General features: G+C 41.6%; 1 protein-coding gene across 4 annotated transcripts in view; it reads right to left on the reverse strand.

Annotated features, from left to right (window-relative positions):
* Positions 1-13,420, reverse strand: part of SLC30A4 (solute carrier family 30 member 4) — a 43,931-nt gene extending 30,511 nt beyond the window's left edge. Inside the window, exons 1-2 of one of the 4 annotated variants that reach the window (XM_058294111.2) lie at positions 13,158-13,420; positions 12,146-12,620 (exon numbers count right to left, since the gene is read on the reverse strand). In XM_058294111.2, coding sequence (XP_058150094.1) covers positions 12,146-12,536 — 391 coding nt within the window. In that variant the 5' untranslated portion in view covers positions 12,537-12,620; positions 13,158-13,420. The other 3 variants (XM_071214168.1, XM_004480193.4, XM_071214169.1) reach the window with 3 other exon arrangements.
* Between the last annotated feature and the right edge of the window lie 2,677 nt (positions 13,421-16,097).

A 16,097-nucleotide genomic window follows, 5' to 3' on the forward strand; every position in this document is an offset into this window, starting at 1 on the left:
AATTGGGCTCCTGCCTACCACACGCGAGTCCCTGTTTTGGTTCCTGGTGCCTCCTAAAGACACAGCAAGTGCAAACAATGAGGCAGTGGGGAGAAATAAAGTAAATCTTTAAAAAACAACAACAACCCACCATACTCCTAAATATTCAATGGGTCAAAGAAGAAATCACAAGGGAAATTAGAAAACACTTTGAGATGAGTGAAAATAAAAACACAATATAACAAAACTTATAGGGTACAAACTGGAGCAGTGCTTACAGGGAACGTCATAGCTGTAAATTCCTATATTAAAAAAGAAGAAATATTGCAAATCAATAACATTCCATAAGAATCTAGAAAAAAAGAAGAGGAAACTGTAGCCCAAAGCAAGTGGTAGAAGGAAGCAATATAGATTAGATCAGAAATTAATGAAATATAGAATAGAAAAATAGAGATAATCACCAAAACCAAATGTCAGTTTTTAAAAAAGATCAACAAAATGGATAAACCTTTACCTGGAATAACTAAGAAAAGAAGAAGACTCAAATTACTAAAATAAGGAATGAAAGAGGGGACAAACATTTCTATTGCTGTCATAGAATTTAAAAGGATTATAAGGGAATATTATGAATTTATGAATTGTATGCCAATAAATGAGATAAGCTATGAAACAAGCAAATTCCTAGAAAGGAAAAACCTGCTGAAACTTCAAGTATATCCCTTCAAGTACTTAGATAATAATAATAATCATTTACTGAACATTTTCTATGTATTAGGTACTGTTCTAAGCTCTATACAATTTACCTCAGTTCATTCTAGCAACACTTGTGGTAGATATTATTATACTCACTTTACAGGTGAAGGAATTGAACATTATTTTCTTTGATTTATTTCTGTTGTAGGTTGAGTAAACATAATTTAGTGTGTCACCTCAACTCCTGTTCACTATTTCCATTTCACATGGTAATAAAAAGTGCTGCTGCCATAGACTTCTACAACCATGCCTGGTTTGAAACTAGTTCCCAACATACATTACAACAATTTGAAATTATCCAAAAGGCTTCTGTGTATAATATTTTTTCTTTTCCTCCTTCTGCTGGCAGTTTGCATTAGGCTTCTCACTCAATACTTTCAAATGCAGCTTAAGAGAAAGGGTTAGTAAATTCTATTACTACTTTTAATAATATGTCTGAAGGGGAAAATAGATTTAAACTATAGCTTTAGATATTTTACTATTAGCATCAGATTTTATTTTTTATTAGGGGATTTATAGGTTTATAGAAAAATCATACAGAAAATACAAAGTCACCAGATACCTCTTCCCCCAGCAATTAAACACACCTTGCATTAGTGTGGTTCATTTGTTTCAATTGATGACTATTATAACTGTATTAGTAACTGTAGTCCATCACTTACATTAGGGCTTCCTGGTTCCGTCTTTCCTGCTTTCATGGGATAGACGGGCACTGATGTATGGGCACCCAGGATGCCAGCAGGGTCAGGGACCCCGACAGGAGCACGGGCTGGCTCCACAAGGCACCAGGAGGGAGTGGGAAGGGGGCCAGCAAGGGAACCGTGAGCTCCACCTACTGGCTTCCAGGCTGCTTTTTCTTGATCCAGAACTTGCCCAGTTACTTCAACCTTTTAACTGTTTTCTGCAGTTGTGAGGAAGATGGCTCTGCCCGATTTCACTAGTTGTTCAAAGACTCTGTGAGGGGAATAGCACCCTGGAGCATCTTATGCTACAATCTTGGTCAACTGGATTTTGAATAATTTCTCAGTATCATCAAGGCCTATCCTCTAATATATTCCAACTTGAATTGGACATAGAATGATTATATCAAAGTTCCAATATACTAAGCTAATATTTGAAGACCGCAGTTCTCAAATTCTAATGTACAGAAGTTATCTATGGGGATTGTTATAATGGAGATTTCTAAGTCCCACTACTCCAAAGATTCCAGTTGAGTAGGCCTGGAGTAGAACACAGAAGTCCACATTTAAAATAAACACTCTGGAAAGTGGATGTGGCTCAAGCAGTTAGGCACCCACCTACCACAAGGGAAAGCCTAGGTTTGTTTCCCGGTATCACCTAAAGAAGATGAGCAAGACAGTGAGCTGATGGAACAAGATGATGCAATGAGATGACACAACAAGGAAGTCACAACAAGCAGGGAGTAGATACGGTTCAAGCGATTGGGCACCTCCCTCCCACTTGGGAGGTCCTGGGTTCTGTTCCTGATGCCTCCTAAAATGAAGATGAGCAGACACAGAGAGAGCACACAATGAACAGACACAGAGAGTAAACAGTGAGCACAAAAACAAGGGAGGGGGGAGAAATGAATAAATAAAATAAAACCTAAAAACAAACAAAAACAAACAAAAAAATACCCCAGGTAATTATGTAGCAAGGTTTCCACTCTGGGAAACTCTTATAGTATTAATACATGTTTCTAAAATCACAGGGCCTTCCTCCTGCTCCTGCTGGGGGAGCGGGAGACAGTGTTGAGTTGAGAAGGTGGGAAACTGTAAGGAAGGGAAGAAAGGAATTAACACTGAGTCCCTGCCTTATCTACTTTAATCCTCACACGGAAATGGAGACCTACAGTTTTTCATTCTCTGAGATAACTGTTAATGATTTTTCTTCTTTTTCTTCAAACCCTCCCTGCATGCACCTGTTCCATTTTAGCTGATTTAACTCTCATCACCTCATATTCTTCACTATGGAAACAGGAGTCATCAGATGGGAAGCCTCATTTTTATGCCACCAAATCTACAAACTTGGTATCTGGTCCTGGCTCTTCTGTCTTCTGCTGTAACAAAAGAGCTAAGTGTCTTTCCTATCAAAGGCTCCACATGTGCCCTAGGAGCTCTTCTCTCTCATCTTCTTAAGGATCCTCTCCTCCCCCCATTATTCCCTTTTCCATGCACATTTACCTCACCTTCTCTCTTGGATCAATCCTATCAGCATTCAAAGGTGCTCTAGCTTGTTTGTTTAAAAAAGGGGGGGAAAAATTCTCCCTTGATCCTACATTCCTCTTCCAATAATTGCCTACTGCCTGCAATTCTCAACAAATTTTTAATATTTATATAAACTATCTCCTCTTCTTTATCTCTTCTTTTTTAAAAGTTTTAACTTTTTATCAAAGTTATACATAACACACAGTTGAGAAAAGTTCATCTACAAGGTTAAAAAAATAAAACAAAACACAAGTTCCTAGCTCCACTCTTCTCATTTCTGTATCCATAGAGGCATCCTCATTCAAATGTTCTGATTCTTTTGGTATTAATCTCCACATATAAAAATATGCCACATATAATAATAAAATTCTTGATTTTTCAGTTTTTAGACATTATCTTCCAACTTTTGAGGATTCAGACTTTTTCCCAACAAGTACCCCCACACACATTTCTTTTTCCTCCACTTTCCTAATTATAATGCAATTTTGGTTAAATCAATATTAGATGTTTTTGTGTTATTATTACATACACTGTGCCACATAGTAAAACTTGTACTTTATAGTAAAATATGATTATTTCTTCTTACCTTAAATTCCCCACTAATAGCTAAATCTTTTCAAGACATCAAATTACATCATGGATTCTATCATTTTCATCTTCTTGTAAAAGTTTCTTCTGGAAACTTATGATCTTCTTCAATTTGGAATGCTTGCACTTTAAGTTGAGTTCATATCTGTCATCTTGGGATCTCCCTTCATTATCATCGTGGGGATATTTTCACCTCTTATTGTCTTTTTCTTTCTGGGTTACACCTTTTTTTATTACAGAGTTTCCCCTTCTCCTTACGGAAGTATAATTTACATACAATAAAATACACCCATTAAGTGCACAGTGTATGAGTTTTTAACAAATGTGTATATCAGTGTAACCCCCACCCCAATCAAGATATAGAACATTTCTGTTGCCCTAAAAAGTTTCCTTGTGGCCCTAAGTAATCTCTTCCCTGCCATCCCATCACAACCACTGATCTGATTTCTTTCACTACAGGTTAATTTTGTCTGTTCTATAAATTTAATCACAGAATATGAAGTCTTGTGTCTGACTCAACATAATGCTATTGAGATTCAACTTCATTTTTATTGCTGGAAAGTATTTCGTTGCATGAACGTACCACGACTTTTTATTCATTCACCTACTAATGGACATTTGGGTTGTTTTAAGTTTAAGACTATTATGAATAAAGCTAATATGAACATTTGCTTTAAAGTCTTTTTAAGGACATGTTTTTATTTCTCTTATGTAAATTCATAAGAGTGGAACTGCTGGGTCTTAGGGTAGGTATATGGTTAACTTGATAAACTGCCAAACTATTCTCCAAAGCAGTCATACCATTTTACAGCCCCCTTAGCAATACATGGTATTCCATTGGCTCAACATCTTCACAATGCTTTGTATTGTTAGTCTTTTTAATTTTAGGTATTCTAGTGAGTAGGGAGTTTTGCCCCATAAAATATTCCTTCCAGAAACTTCCTAAAAAGGGTATATGGAAAATACAATTTTTGAATCCTTACATGTTATTACAAATTTTGAATCCTTACATGTTATTCTATCTCACTTGATTGTTGGCTTGGAATTCAAGGTTGGAAATAATTTTCCTTCCAAATTTAAGGTATTGCCTCATGGACTTCTAGCTTTCAGTGTTGCTGTTGAGAAGTCCAAAACCATTCTCATCTCTCTGATCCTTTGTCTAGGACCTATTCTTTCTCTCTGGAAGTTTACAAAATCATCTTTGTTGCCTGTGTTCTTAAATTTCAGAGTTACCTACCTTGGGGTGAGTCTATTTTCACCCATGTTGAAGGACTTTTGTGGATACTTTGAATCTGGAAATGCTTGCCCTACAGTTCTGGGGGCATTTCTTAAACTATGTTGCTGATGACTTCCTTCTTTCTGCTTTCTCTATTTCTCAAACTCCTATTATTTGGTTACTTGACCTACCAGACTGATATTCTAATTTTCTTGCCTTTTCTCCCCTATTATCTATCTCAGATTTTTTGCTCCACTCTGTGAGAGAGAACCGTAATTCATCTTCCTACTCCTCTATGAAGGTTTGTTAAAATTATTTCCTGCTTTCATGTCTTTATTGTTCAAAAGCTCTTTCCTAACCCTGAATTTCTTTTTTTAAAGCAGCCTGTTCTTATTTCATGGATACATTATCTTCTCTTATCTCTGAGTATATTTAGTTTTATGAATGCTTTCCCCTTTATATTATTCCAAGTTGCCTTTTATTTTTCTGTGTATTTTAGTTTCTATCTTTCATGTTAGAGGCTTTCTTCAGATGTTTGGTGATACTTAGTTTTCTATTCATATTTAAGAAGGGTACCTAAAAGGCTACCTGAAAGAAAGGAGCATATGGGGAAGGGATTATTAACTCTAAGTTTTTACCATAAGGTGATATGGCTAGACTGCTGGGGTACCCAATGTCAGTATCTTTAGGTCTTTCTTCTTGGGCTGAGCAATCTGGAGAATGAAGACCTGGTTATTGGCATATACCGGGAGATCTTAGTATTCAATAAATCTATGAATATACCTATGTTCACATAATCCTTACACCCTTAATTAGGCCTGGTATTAGTCTATGGAGTAGATACAAGTAGTCCTTGCTTTGCACAGTTCCAATATGAATGAATTTCAGTTACCACAGTTTAAATAACCCCAGTCCCCCAACAACACAATTCAAATTTCAGTTAATTACATAAAGTACAAATTTTGCTGCTAGCCCTTCAGGCCACAAATCACTATGTAAATAATACATGTAGCCCCATGGATCAGTGACCAATCATGCCACTTCTTTCAAAGTCTGCTAGTGATGCCAGCCCTGTGCATCTGTTACTTACTTCACACACAGACAGCTAAGTATATAGGTATGCTGCCTCCCTGACTCCCAGGTGATAAACCCAAGTGACACTTCACAAAAAAGGAAAATTAAGGAGAGCATTGGTCAACAAAAGTGAATGGGCAGCAAAGAAATGAAGTGATAACACTGGAAGTAAAAATGGATTATGATTAGAAGATATGAAAGCTGATACTAAAGCAAAGATACCATCATGGGAGGAAGTAATATGCATGCAATATGGCAGACATTTTTACTGTCCTGTTAAAGTAACTTTGCAGGATTTGAATTGAATGTAAATGGAATTATAGAAGAAATAGTTGACTGTGGGAATGTTGACACTGCTGCCATTCAAGAGATTCTAGATATGCAGCCAGTAGAACCTAATGAAGTAGAACTTATGGATATAAAAGAGGAAAGTGATTGTGACAAAATGTATGAAGATGTCCCAGAGGAAAAACACTTCACATTTATGGAATGCTGAGAGATACTTCAGTACATTGATGGTGCAAAGTATAAATTGTTGGAAGCTGATTCAAACTTAGAAGAAAGTACAATTCACCAAAGCATAGAAAGGATGCTCAGACTGTAAGTTATACAATGAGTAGAATGTAAGCACTGTTCAAACTACTCTTAATAAGTATTTTACAAAGAAAACACTTTAATTCTAAACAGCAATGTTTCATATTATAGTGTACTAAATAAATGTTTTCCCTTTTTTTTCATTTATAATCAACAGGGGGCTTTTAATGTCTTGACACAAATTTTTAAAGATCATGGAACAATTCCAATTTTCTCGCTGATTAAGGTCACTTTGCATGGTTTCAGCTTGCAGTAGTATGGTAACATACTACTGTGCAAAGTGAGTACTGTCTCTATCTAATTGGATTTTTTAAAAAGTATTTATTTCTCTCCCCTTCCCCCCTTGCCCCAGTTGTCTGTTTTCTGTGTCTATTTGCTGCGTGTTCTTCTTTGTCCGCTTCTGTTGCTGTCAGCGGCACGGGAATCTGTTTTTCTTTTTGTTGCGTCATCTTGTTGTGTCAGCTCTCCGTGTGTGCGGAGCCATCCCTGGGCAGGCTGCACTTTCTTTCATGATGAGTGGCTCCCCTTACGGGGCGCACTCCTTGCGCGTGGGGCTCCCCTACAGCGGGGGACACCCCTGCATGGCATGGCACTCCTTGTGCGCATCAGCACTGTGTATGGGCCAGCTCCACACGGGTCAAGGAGGGCCGGGGTTTGAACCGTGGACCTCCCATGTGGTAGACAGATGCCCTAACCACTGGGCCAAGTCCGCTTCCCTATCTAACTGGATTTTAAGCAACTTTCCTTATTTTAGCCTTCCTTTTCATTCACACTCCCAGAAGTAAGTGTAATTAGTGTAAACAATTTTGTGCTACTAAAGATTCTCTGGTGGTTTTCAAATGTGGTTGCATATCAACATTATCAGTATCACCTGGGAATGTGTTAGAAATGCAAATTCTCAGGCCCCATCCCAAATCTACTGATTAGAGATTGAGGGTAGGGAGGGGAAGACCAGATACAAAGACAGACACCCAGCGATCTGTATTTAGCAAGCTTTCTAGTTTATTCTGATGCAAAGTAAAACTTGAGAACCACTGTTCTAGTACAAACTTGGTTGATTCTTGGCTTTCCCCATTGCTGGTTTAAATTTGGCTTTATCTCTCTTTTTTAAGTACTGGGGCCGGGGATTGAATCTGGGATGTTGTACGTGAGAAGCATGTGCTCAACCACTGAGCCACACTGGCTCCCCTGAGTTGGTTTTCTTGTTTGTTGTTTGTTTTTTTGCTTTTAAAAGGCACTGGGAACCAAACCTGGGACCTCCCACATGGGAAGCAGGTGCTCAACTGCTTGAACCACACCTGCTCCCAGATTTGGCTTTCTTAATTAAGTCAATTATCTGTCATTTCCTTTCCATTTTCCAAATTTTTGTTGCTCTTGTCTCCATTCCAGTCTCCCCCTTCCGTGTGGATTTATATCTTTAAAAAAATCCCTTTATTGTTGTTTAAGAAAGGTTTCAGGAAAGGAGCATATTAGATGCATGATTCAATTTGCCATTCTTACCTAGAAGCTTCTTTGCATTCACTCCTCAAGTTTTTTCATCCCCAGTAAAAATGCATTTGTTAAAGTATCCAATAACTCTTTCCAAATCCAAAGGATATATTTTTTTTAAGATTTTATTTATTTATTTATTTATTTAAAAAGATTTATTTATTTATTTAATTTCCCCCCCTCCCCTGGTTGTCTGTTCTTGGTGTCTATTTGCTGCGTCTTGTTTTTTTGTCCACTTCTGTTGTCGTCAGCGGCACGGGAAGTGTGGGCGGCGCCATTCCTGGGCAGGCTGCTCTTTCTTTTCACGCTGGGCGGCTTTCCTCACGGGCGCACTCCTTGCGCGTGGGGCTCCCCCACGCGGGGGACACCCTTGCGTAGCATGGCACTCCTTGCGCGCATCAGCACTGCGCATGGCCAGCTCCACACGGGTCAAGGAGGCCCGGGGTTTGAACCGCGGACCTCCCATATGGTAGACGGACGCCCTAACCACTGGGCCAAAGTCTGTTTCCCAAGATTTTTTTTTTTTTTTTTTTTTTCATTTCTTTCTCTCTCCTGCCCCTCTCTCCCAGTTGTCTGCTCTCTGTATGTTCTTCTGTGACCGCTTCTATCCTTATCAGTGGCACCGGGAATCTGTGTTTCTTTTTGTTGCGTCATCTTGCTGTGTCAGCTCTCCATGTGTGTGGTGCCATCCTTGGGCAGACTGCACTTTCTGTCGCGCTGGGCCGCTCTCCTTACAGGGCACACTCCTTGCGCGTGGGGCTCCCCTATGTGGGGGACACCCCTGTGTGGCACGGCACTCCTTGTGCGCATCAGCACTGAGTGTGGGCCAGCTCCACACGGGTCAAGGAGGCCCGGGGTTTGAACAGTGGACCTCCCATGTGGTAGGCGGACACCCTATCCATTGAGCCAAGTCCGCTTCCCGGGATATTTTAGATCTCATCTCATTTCATTAGATCTTTCAGCACCTTCAACCTACTTATTTCCATTTTGAAGTACTCTTTTCTTTTCTTGGATTCTAGGATACCTGTTTGCATTGTTTGACTTCTAAAGCTGGAATCCTCAAGACTTGGGTTTTAAGGTAATTTTATCCATTCTTCTGGCATTATGTACCATATCTCTCTTTATTTTGACCTGAGCCCATGCGATATTTCCATTTGGCTAATTCAGACAAGTCAATATTAACATATCTAAAACAACCCTTGGGCCTATGGCCAGATCCTGTTTTATATTCCCTCCCCCTTCCATAAATGTCCTACATTTCCAAACACTCAGCTGCACAGGTGAGAAATTTCAGAATCATTTCTGAGACTGCTCTCCCCTCATCCTCATCAGCAAATTTTCTCAATGTTTCCTCCACAATGTTTCTCAATTAGTACATTTTTCTCCAACCACTTGAGTTCAAACCATAATCAATTCTTAGCTGGACCTCTGTAATAACTACTTGTTTTCATTCCTGCCCCCTCCAATCCATTCTCGGCATAACAGTCAGTGATCTTTTAAAAAGGTAAATCCAGTTATGCCACTCTTCTGCTTTAAAACCCTTTATCTTTTTCACATTGCATTTAGAATAAAATCTATACCCACTTAACATGCTTATTATTAGGACCTGCCTGATTTGGTGTCCCTGCCTACCTTTCCAGACTCATTTCATGTCTTGCTCACTACACTGCTGCAGCCACTCTGTTCTGGCCTTCTTTTTTAGTTCTTTTATAGAATTGGAAGGCTCTAGGATCTTTGTACATGCTATTCTCTTCATCTGAAAAACTCCTCCCATGTTTCCTTTGTTTGGATAACTATTCTTTCTTCAAGGGTCAATTTAAATGTACCTGGCTCACAACATAAACTATGTCCCACTGGTTACTATTTCTTATAGCACCTGTTCTCTTTCTTAACGGCAAGGAAGACCATTAGAATTTTAAATGTATGTGTTTGCTTAACATCCGTCTCCATGAGATAAAATGCCTCAGACAGTAGGGATCATAATAGTTTTGTTTTTCATTGTATAGCCAGAACACGTGTAACACAGTTCCAGGCATATAGTAAGTACTCAAAAAACACATGTTAAATGGAAGAAAGAAAAGAATGGACCTTGTCCAAGGTCTCAGGCGCAAGCTTGTGGCAAAGCCAAGACTGAAAATCAAGTCTCTCTTTATTACTTCATTTTTTTATTAACCCATACTTCCTACATAAGATGCTTTATTTCTAACCGCTTTTTACACTTTAATAAAATGCTCTACAATATACATTTCTGTATACCATTGTGATTAATATTCTTAATGCCTATGCTAAGTACTAGCATATCTATATTGTTAAACAAAAGATTTTCATGCTTGAAAATAAGCCAATATTTGGAAGGAAATACTTTCACAAAACAATCTTTACCAAATAAGAGATTTCAAAAATGCTAACTTAGGAAAATTATATCCTAATAAAAATTAATAATTTTTGCTTAAGTGAAATAAACTCTAATTTTAAGAGGGGAAATTATGAAGTTACTCAAACTTCAAATACTAAATATTAAATTTAAAAATCACTAAGTCTGAATGATTCAGCATTCCAGTTGTGTGAATTTGGGTAAGTCATTGAATGTTAAGTCTGCTGAGACCATTCCTTATCTGGCCACAGCTTCACTCCTGACTTTTAATTTCTTAACAGCTTAAGAATTTACAATTCTCTAACATAATTAATTTAACAACAAATATAACTTTTGAGTGTCTACTCTGCCAGTCACTGTTGCAGGTGCTAGGGATTCAGCTTTTCTTTCAGTAGGCAAGTGTACTATTAAGCAAGTAAATAAACAAGATAATTTCAGGTGCTGAGTGTTTTCAAAGATGGGGAGGGACTGGGGGAAAAGAATTACTTTAGTCAGTCAGAAAAGAAGTGTTTTATGAGATGGAACACAATAAGAAACCATTCAAGAGACGATTTGGGAAAGGGCAGCTCACGTAAAGCACTGTTTTTCGAACTGCAGGCACTCACCTGTTAGTGAACCCCAAAACTAATTTAGTGGGCTGGGACCACTATTGAAAACATATCAACATACAGTATATGAAATATATTTTCACTTCAGTTATACCTCTGATTACACATATATGCATGTATGCTACATGGGTCACTATGTTAAGTTTATTTCTTGCTATGGCAAGGTAAAACAAAGCTTGAAAGCCACTGAGGTAAAGGGGCCCATCAGTTTGAAGGCCTTACAGCAGAAGAAGCTTTGTGAATCTCAGGAAGAGAAAGGTGGCTAGCATGGCTGAAGGGAGCATGGGGGAAGAGTGGTGTGACATGAGGTAGGAAAATGCTCAGACATTTCCGACACAAAACCTCCAATCGAGCATCCTAAAGCTGAACTGCCACCTCTGCTCTTGCCATAGCTCGACATTAAGAGATGTGGGAGAAACATCTCCTGCTTTAATGTCTTTTTGTAAACTGTCATGAAGAGGAGGGTGCAATTGCCCTGAAGTGTCTGTGAAAATTTCTAAAATAAGAATGTATTTTACAGTAAGAATTTACTACTTGCATAATTAAAAAATGAAAAATAAAATGAAGCTCATAAAACCCTGGATGAGCCCTCTGGTTCTTTTCAGATGCTCCTTATAATGAAAAATCTTCACGTTATTTAGTATTATTTAACGGTGCAAATCTCTTACATATAAATACAAAATAAAACACTATAAAGAGATCATTTAAATGGAAATAGAAAATAAATCACGTTATTTTCTCTGGGAATGTAGGTGTGGCTCTTCCATTAACCACCCAAGGAGGCCTCACAACTTACTGGACCCCTCGGGGCCTCAGATACCTCCTGTGTAAAACAAGCAGGGGGAGCTTGCTTGTTTTACACAGGTCCCTTGCACTCTAAGATTCTATGACACTAAGCGACTTTAGAATCATTTACTATTCTAAACGTTGCAAAAATTAACCGGGGGTTTCACTAGAGTTTAAAAAGAGAGAGAGAAAAGAAGAGGACGTTACATGATGTACAATGAAGACAACGTCCTTAACTTCACTGTAGATGACTCAGAGTTTGGAGAACTAGGACAAGGACAAAAGTTGTTCCTGGAAGTTTAGGTCTTTCTTAGGTTGATCTGCACCTTGGAACCCTGCGGCCTTTTCACATCATGAGATTAGGACCTTGTATAACAAATTTCCTGAAAACAAAGTTTAAACCACAAATCAAACCTAACTAAAGCCTGGCGAAGACTCCTCGGGCAAGGTAGATGGAAAGTGAGTTGAAACAACTCACCTACAAGTTCTCCAATCATGAAAAGCAAGTAAAGAACGGCAGCAATGGTCAACCTGGTTTTCACCTTTCTCTGCTTCAGTACTTCTCTCTGTTTGCTGCAGTTGTCGCAGGGGTCCACCTTCAAACTCAGCTGGCTGTTGGTCATAGGTAAGTCGTGGTCCAATAAGGAATCGTCGTCAGCCTGGAGGGCCGGGTGCGCCCCGTTTGCAGGCCTTTCCGGGGTTTCAGAACCATCATCCGCCACCACAACTCGAAGTTTGTTAAACCTAGGAAGCCCCTCGTCTCCCACCTCATCCGAGAAGTCAAAGGCGCTGGTGTCATTTAAAAACAGCGGCGCATCGCCCTTCCTCAGGAGCGACCTGAGGCGCCTCCACGCGCCGGATCCGGCCATGGCCGCGGCGGGGCGGCCGCGCGGCGGCGCCTACTTCACCCGAGCGCCAGTGCCCGAGCGCAGTGCCACGCGTCCCTCGCCATCCTGTGGGAAACGACACGCATTAAAAATTAAAGTCGCCCCAACAATCCCCGCAAGTTCCGACGTCCCGGGCGCCGGGGGCGCGGGGCCAGCCCGGAGGCGACGCGTCCCCTCGGCCGCCGCCGCTGCAGGCGTCCGAGGCGCCGGCCGGGGCTCCGCGAAGGGGCGGCGCATCTACCTGAGGCGCCGCCAGGGGCCGGCGGCTCATCTCTCCGCCCCGGCTTGGCCCGGGCGGGCTCCTGCGGCTCGGCCCAGGGCGGCGGGGGCGCGCGGACGCCCTCGCCTCAGCGCCTGCCGGCTGCTCGGGGCCGGCTCTCCGGTCTGACAGGTCCCGGCGGCCGCCGCCCCTCCCCGCCCCGCGCGAGGCCGCGCGCCTGCGCCGGAGCCGAGCGGGTGAGGGAGGGGGGAGCTCTCCCGGCCGCCGCGCAGGCCTCGGGGCGCGGCGAGGGGCGGAGTGGAGGGCGCCGGGGTCCTCCCGCCCCTCGTCCGGGCCCGAGCGCCCGGGACCCGCGAGGAAGGCTCCGCCTCGGGCACACTCACCCTAGTGCTCCAGCGCTGCGTCCTCGCCCGCTGCAGGCGAGGCCCTGCCTGCCGCGCGGCCTCTCCACCTTCCCACGCTGGGAGGGATGTGCGGACGCAGGCGGGATCCCTGGGCCAAGTGGGTGGTTTCGAACCGTCCCGCCCGGGGCTGGGCGTTGCCGCGGGGAGTTCCAGACACCCGAGTGGGTCTGGGGAATCTCGAGTGTGGTCTGGGTTGCAGGTACTCCGCAAAACAACCAAACGCGAGCACCTTCTTGCTAAGTGAGAGCCCAAGCAATTATTCACTCCTTCAGTTGTTGCCTCTCTGGCAAGTTGGCAGAATTTCCTCCAGTCAGGTCAACTTGGAGAGGGCAAGGCTCATTTATGGTTAGCAGCAATTTGTGTCCTGCTTTATGTTACCATTGTTATTCAGCAAATAAACTTGGCCTCCTTGGGCTCTCAGTTTTTTTGTTTTTTTTTTGTCTCTTAGATATTTATGGTATGATCTAAACTCAATCACAGAAAACCTAATAGAAATATCTATTTTGGCCTTTGGTTCAGTGGAACAAAAAATATTTATATTAAAAAGGATCAAGTTCTGAGTAGTGGTTTCTGATTTAAGTCTAAATTTTAATGGCAAAGTGTAATGACAATACATTTTCCCCCTCATGAAAGAAAGTCTTGGAGATTCCTAATTTAGATTTTTAGGATGTTCAGGAGGCCTTACGTTTATGTGCAAAATCTTGTGGTTATGTGTATTTTGAGGGGGAATTTCCTGAGCTTTAATCATGTTCTCAAATGTGGTTAAGGCTCAAACAATATTTTTTTTAAAAAGCACCGAAAAACACCAGAACTCATAGGTCAAGCCTCTAGCTTCTATTTGGAGTTGAATTTAGTGCAAACTGCTATTTATCCAATATTTTTGAATGTTGTATTTTGGCAAGTCTACTTGGAATCCCAAACTTCAAGTAAGAAAAATACAATGAAAAGACACATGAAACATTTTCCTTTGAAGATTCAGGTGGCACTTTAGAATCTTGCCTGCCTCAGGTGTAAAAGAATCAATTGCTTTTGGATTCCAGGACTGTCCCTCACTTTTGAATGCCCACCATGTTTCTACAGAACTGCAGCCAGGGCAGTCACTTCAGGAAACCTGGTTCCAAAAATGAGGAAGGGAAGATTCTGGTCCAGAATAGTCAATAACCAGAGCTCTCCAGTCACTTGACAGTAGGTTGCTTTCCTAACCCCAAACATCTTAATCCACCTAGTCTGGGAGTATGTTGTTTTCATTGTTATTTTAAATTTCACTCTGGAATACTACCTGAAATCCTACTGAGCCTTACAAATGAATAAAGAAAACATTTTAGGAATGTGATCATTCTCTCTTTAGTATTATTCTGCAAATAAGATTCCATTTAAGGTGGAGCAGATGTAGCTCAAGTGGTTGAGTGCCTGCTTCCCGTGTACACAGTCCTGGGTTTGATCTCCAGTACCTCCTAAAAACCAAACAAAGTGAAAAAACCAGCTTTCATTGGGGAGCAGATGCAGTTCAGTGGTTGAGCACCTACTTCCCATGTACCAAGTCCTGGGTTCAATCCCTGGAATCTCCTTAAAAAAAAAAAAGATTTTATTTAGGGAAAGTGGACAGATGTTTTTCAAGAAAAGTTGAGGCCAGAGCATGGATTGTTTTGTGTATTTACAGAGAGGTTTGTTGGGGGGAGGGCTGCTGTTCTGTATCTCTTTATTTTTACTATTTTGTGTCACTGGGTACCTGCAGCGAGTGATAGAGGCCAGTAAAAACTTTATGTGGTAATTTTAAGACATGTCTACAAATTCTGTGATAGTCTTCCCTTCAAGAGGTGAGATTTAACTCCACCTCTCAATGAGTATGGGCTGCATGTAGTGAATATTATATAGCCTATAAAGAGTAGAACATAGCATACATGATGGTGTGTGATTTACAAGACCAGGTCATAAAAGGCATTGCAGCTGTCTCCTGTTCTCACTTAGATCACATGCTCTCGGAGGAGCCAGCTACCATGTTGTGAGTACACTCACGCAGGCTGTGGAATGGCTCATGGGATGAGGAACTGAAGCCTTCTGCTAACAACCATGTGAGTGAGTGGATCCTCCTGCCCCAGTCTAGTCTGGGTCAATGCTGTCTGGAACCTCAAGAGAGATCCAGAGAGTAATGGTTTAAGGGACTTCTGGGAAGATGGAGGATTAGAGAAGCAAAGGGATCATGTCTCTCCCAGAAAAAATAGCTAGAGGATAGGTAGAGATTGTCTGGAGGGCTGTTCTGGGGCTTAGGACACCAGGGGAAGGTGAGATACCAACCAGAAGAGAGAGGGGCAGAGGAAAGGAGTCTCAGCTGAAAAATCCCGTGAGTAAAGTGGCGGCAGCAGCTGCTGATGTCCATCCCCCCACCCTCAGAGCAAACAACAGGGAGTCCTCCAGCCCCTGGCAGGTGGCTGCAGACTGATGGGATTACAAGGGTCCTCTTCTCCAAGAGATGGGAGAGGGAGGGACACAGCCTACAGCAAATTCATATTTTGGCCAGCAAACTTGATTTGCTGCTTTGGATGGGTCACATACTTCCAGGCCAGGTGGGGCCACAACATCATTTGCCCTGAGAGCTAGTAGGGAGTTAAAGATAATTTGCCTTCTCAAATACTCTCTCTACTGTCCTGGGCTAGTTGCTGTGGAAACAGAGGGAGGGAGAACGAAACCTGTCAAGGGAGAAGAACAGCTTCTGAGAAAGTTTGCTTGCCAGGCTTGGCTCGCCATAAGGACATTGCTTCTGCACTTCCCACCAGGGCAAGGTTACCTGATTCTATTCCCCCCAGCATCTGGGGTCTAAACTGAGAAGGCTGCTGAAGAGCGCCATCTGCTGGCAGACCTAAACAAATGGAAAGACATTCTGAGAAGATGTCGATTCTGTCCAAGCTAATTTATAGATTC

Source organism: Dasypus novemcinctus, chromosome 3 (assembly GCF_030445035.2).
Source record: "Dasypus novemcinctus isolate mDasNov1 chromosome 3, mDasNov1.1.hap2, whole genome shotgun sequence".
Lineage (NCBI taxonomy): Eukaryota > Metazoa > Chordata > Mammalia > Cingulata > Dasypodidae > Dasypus > Dasypus novemcinctus.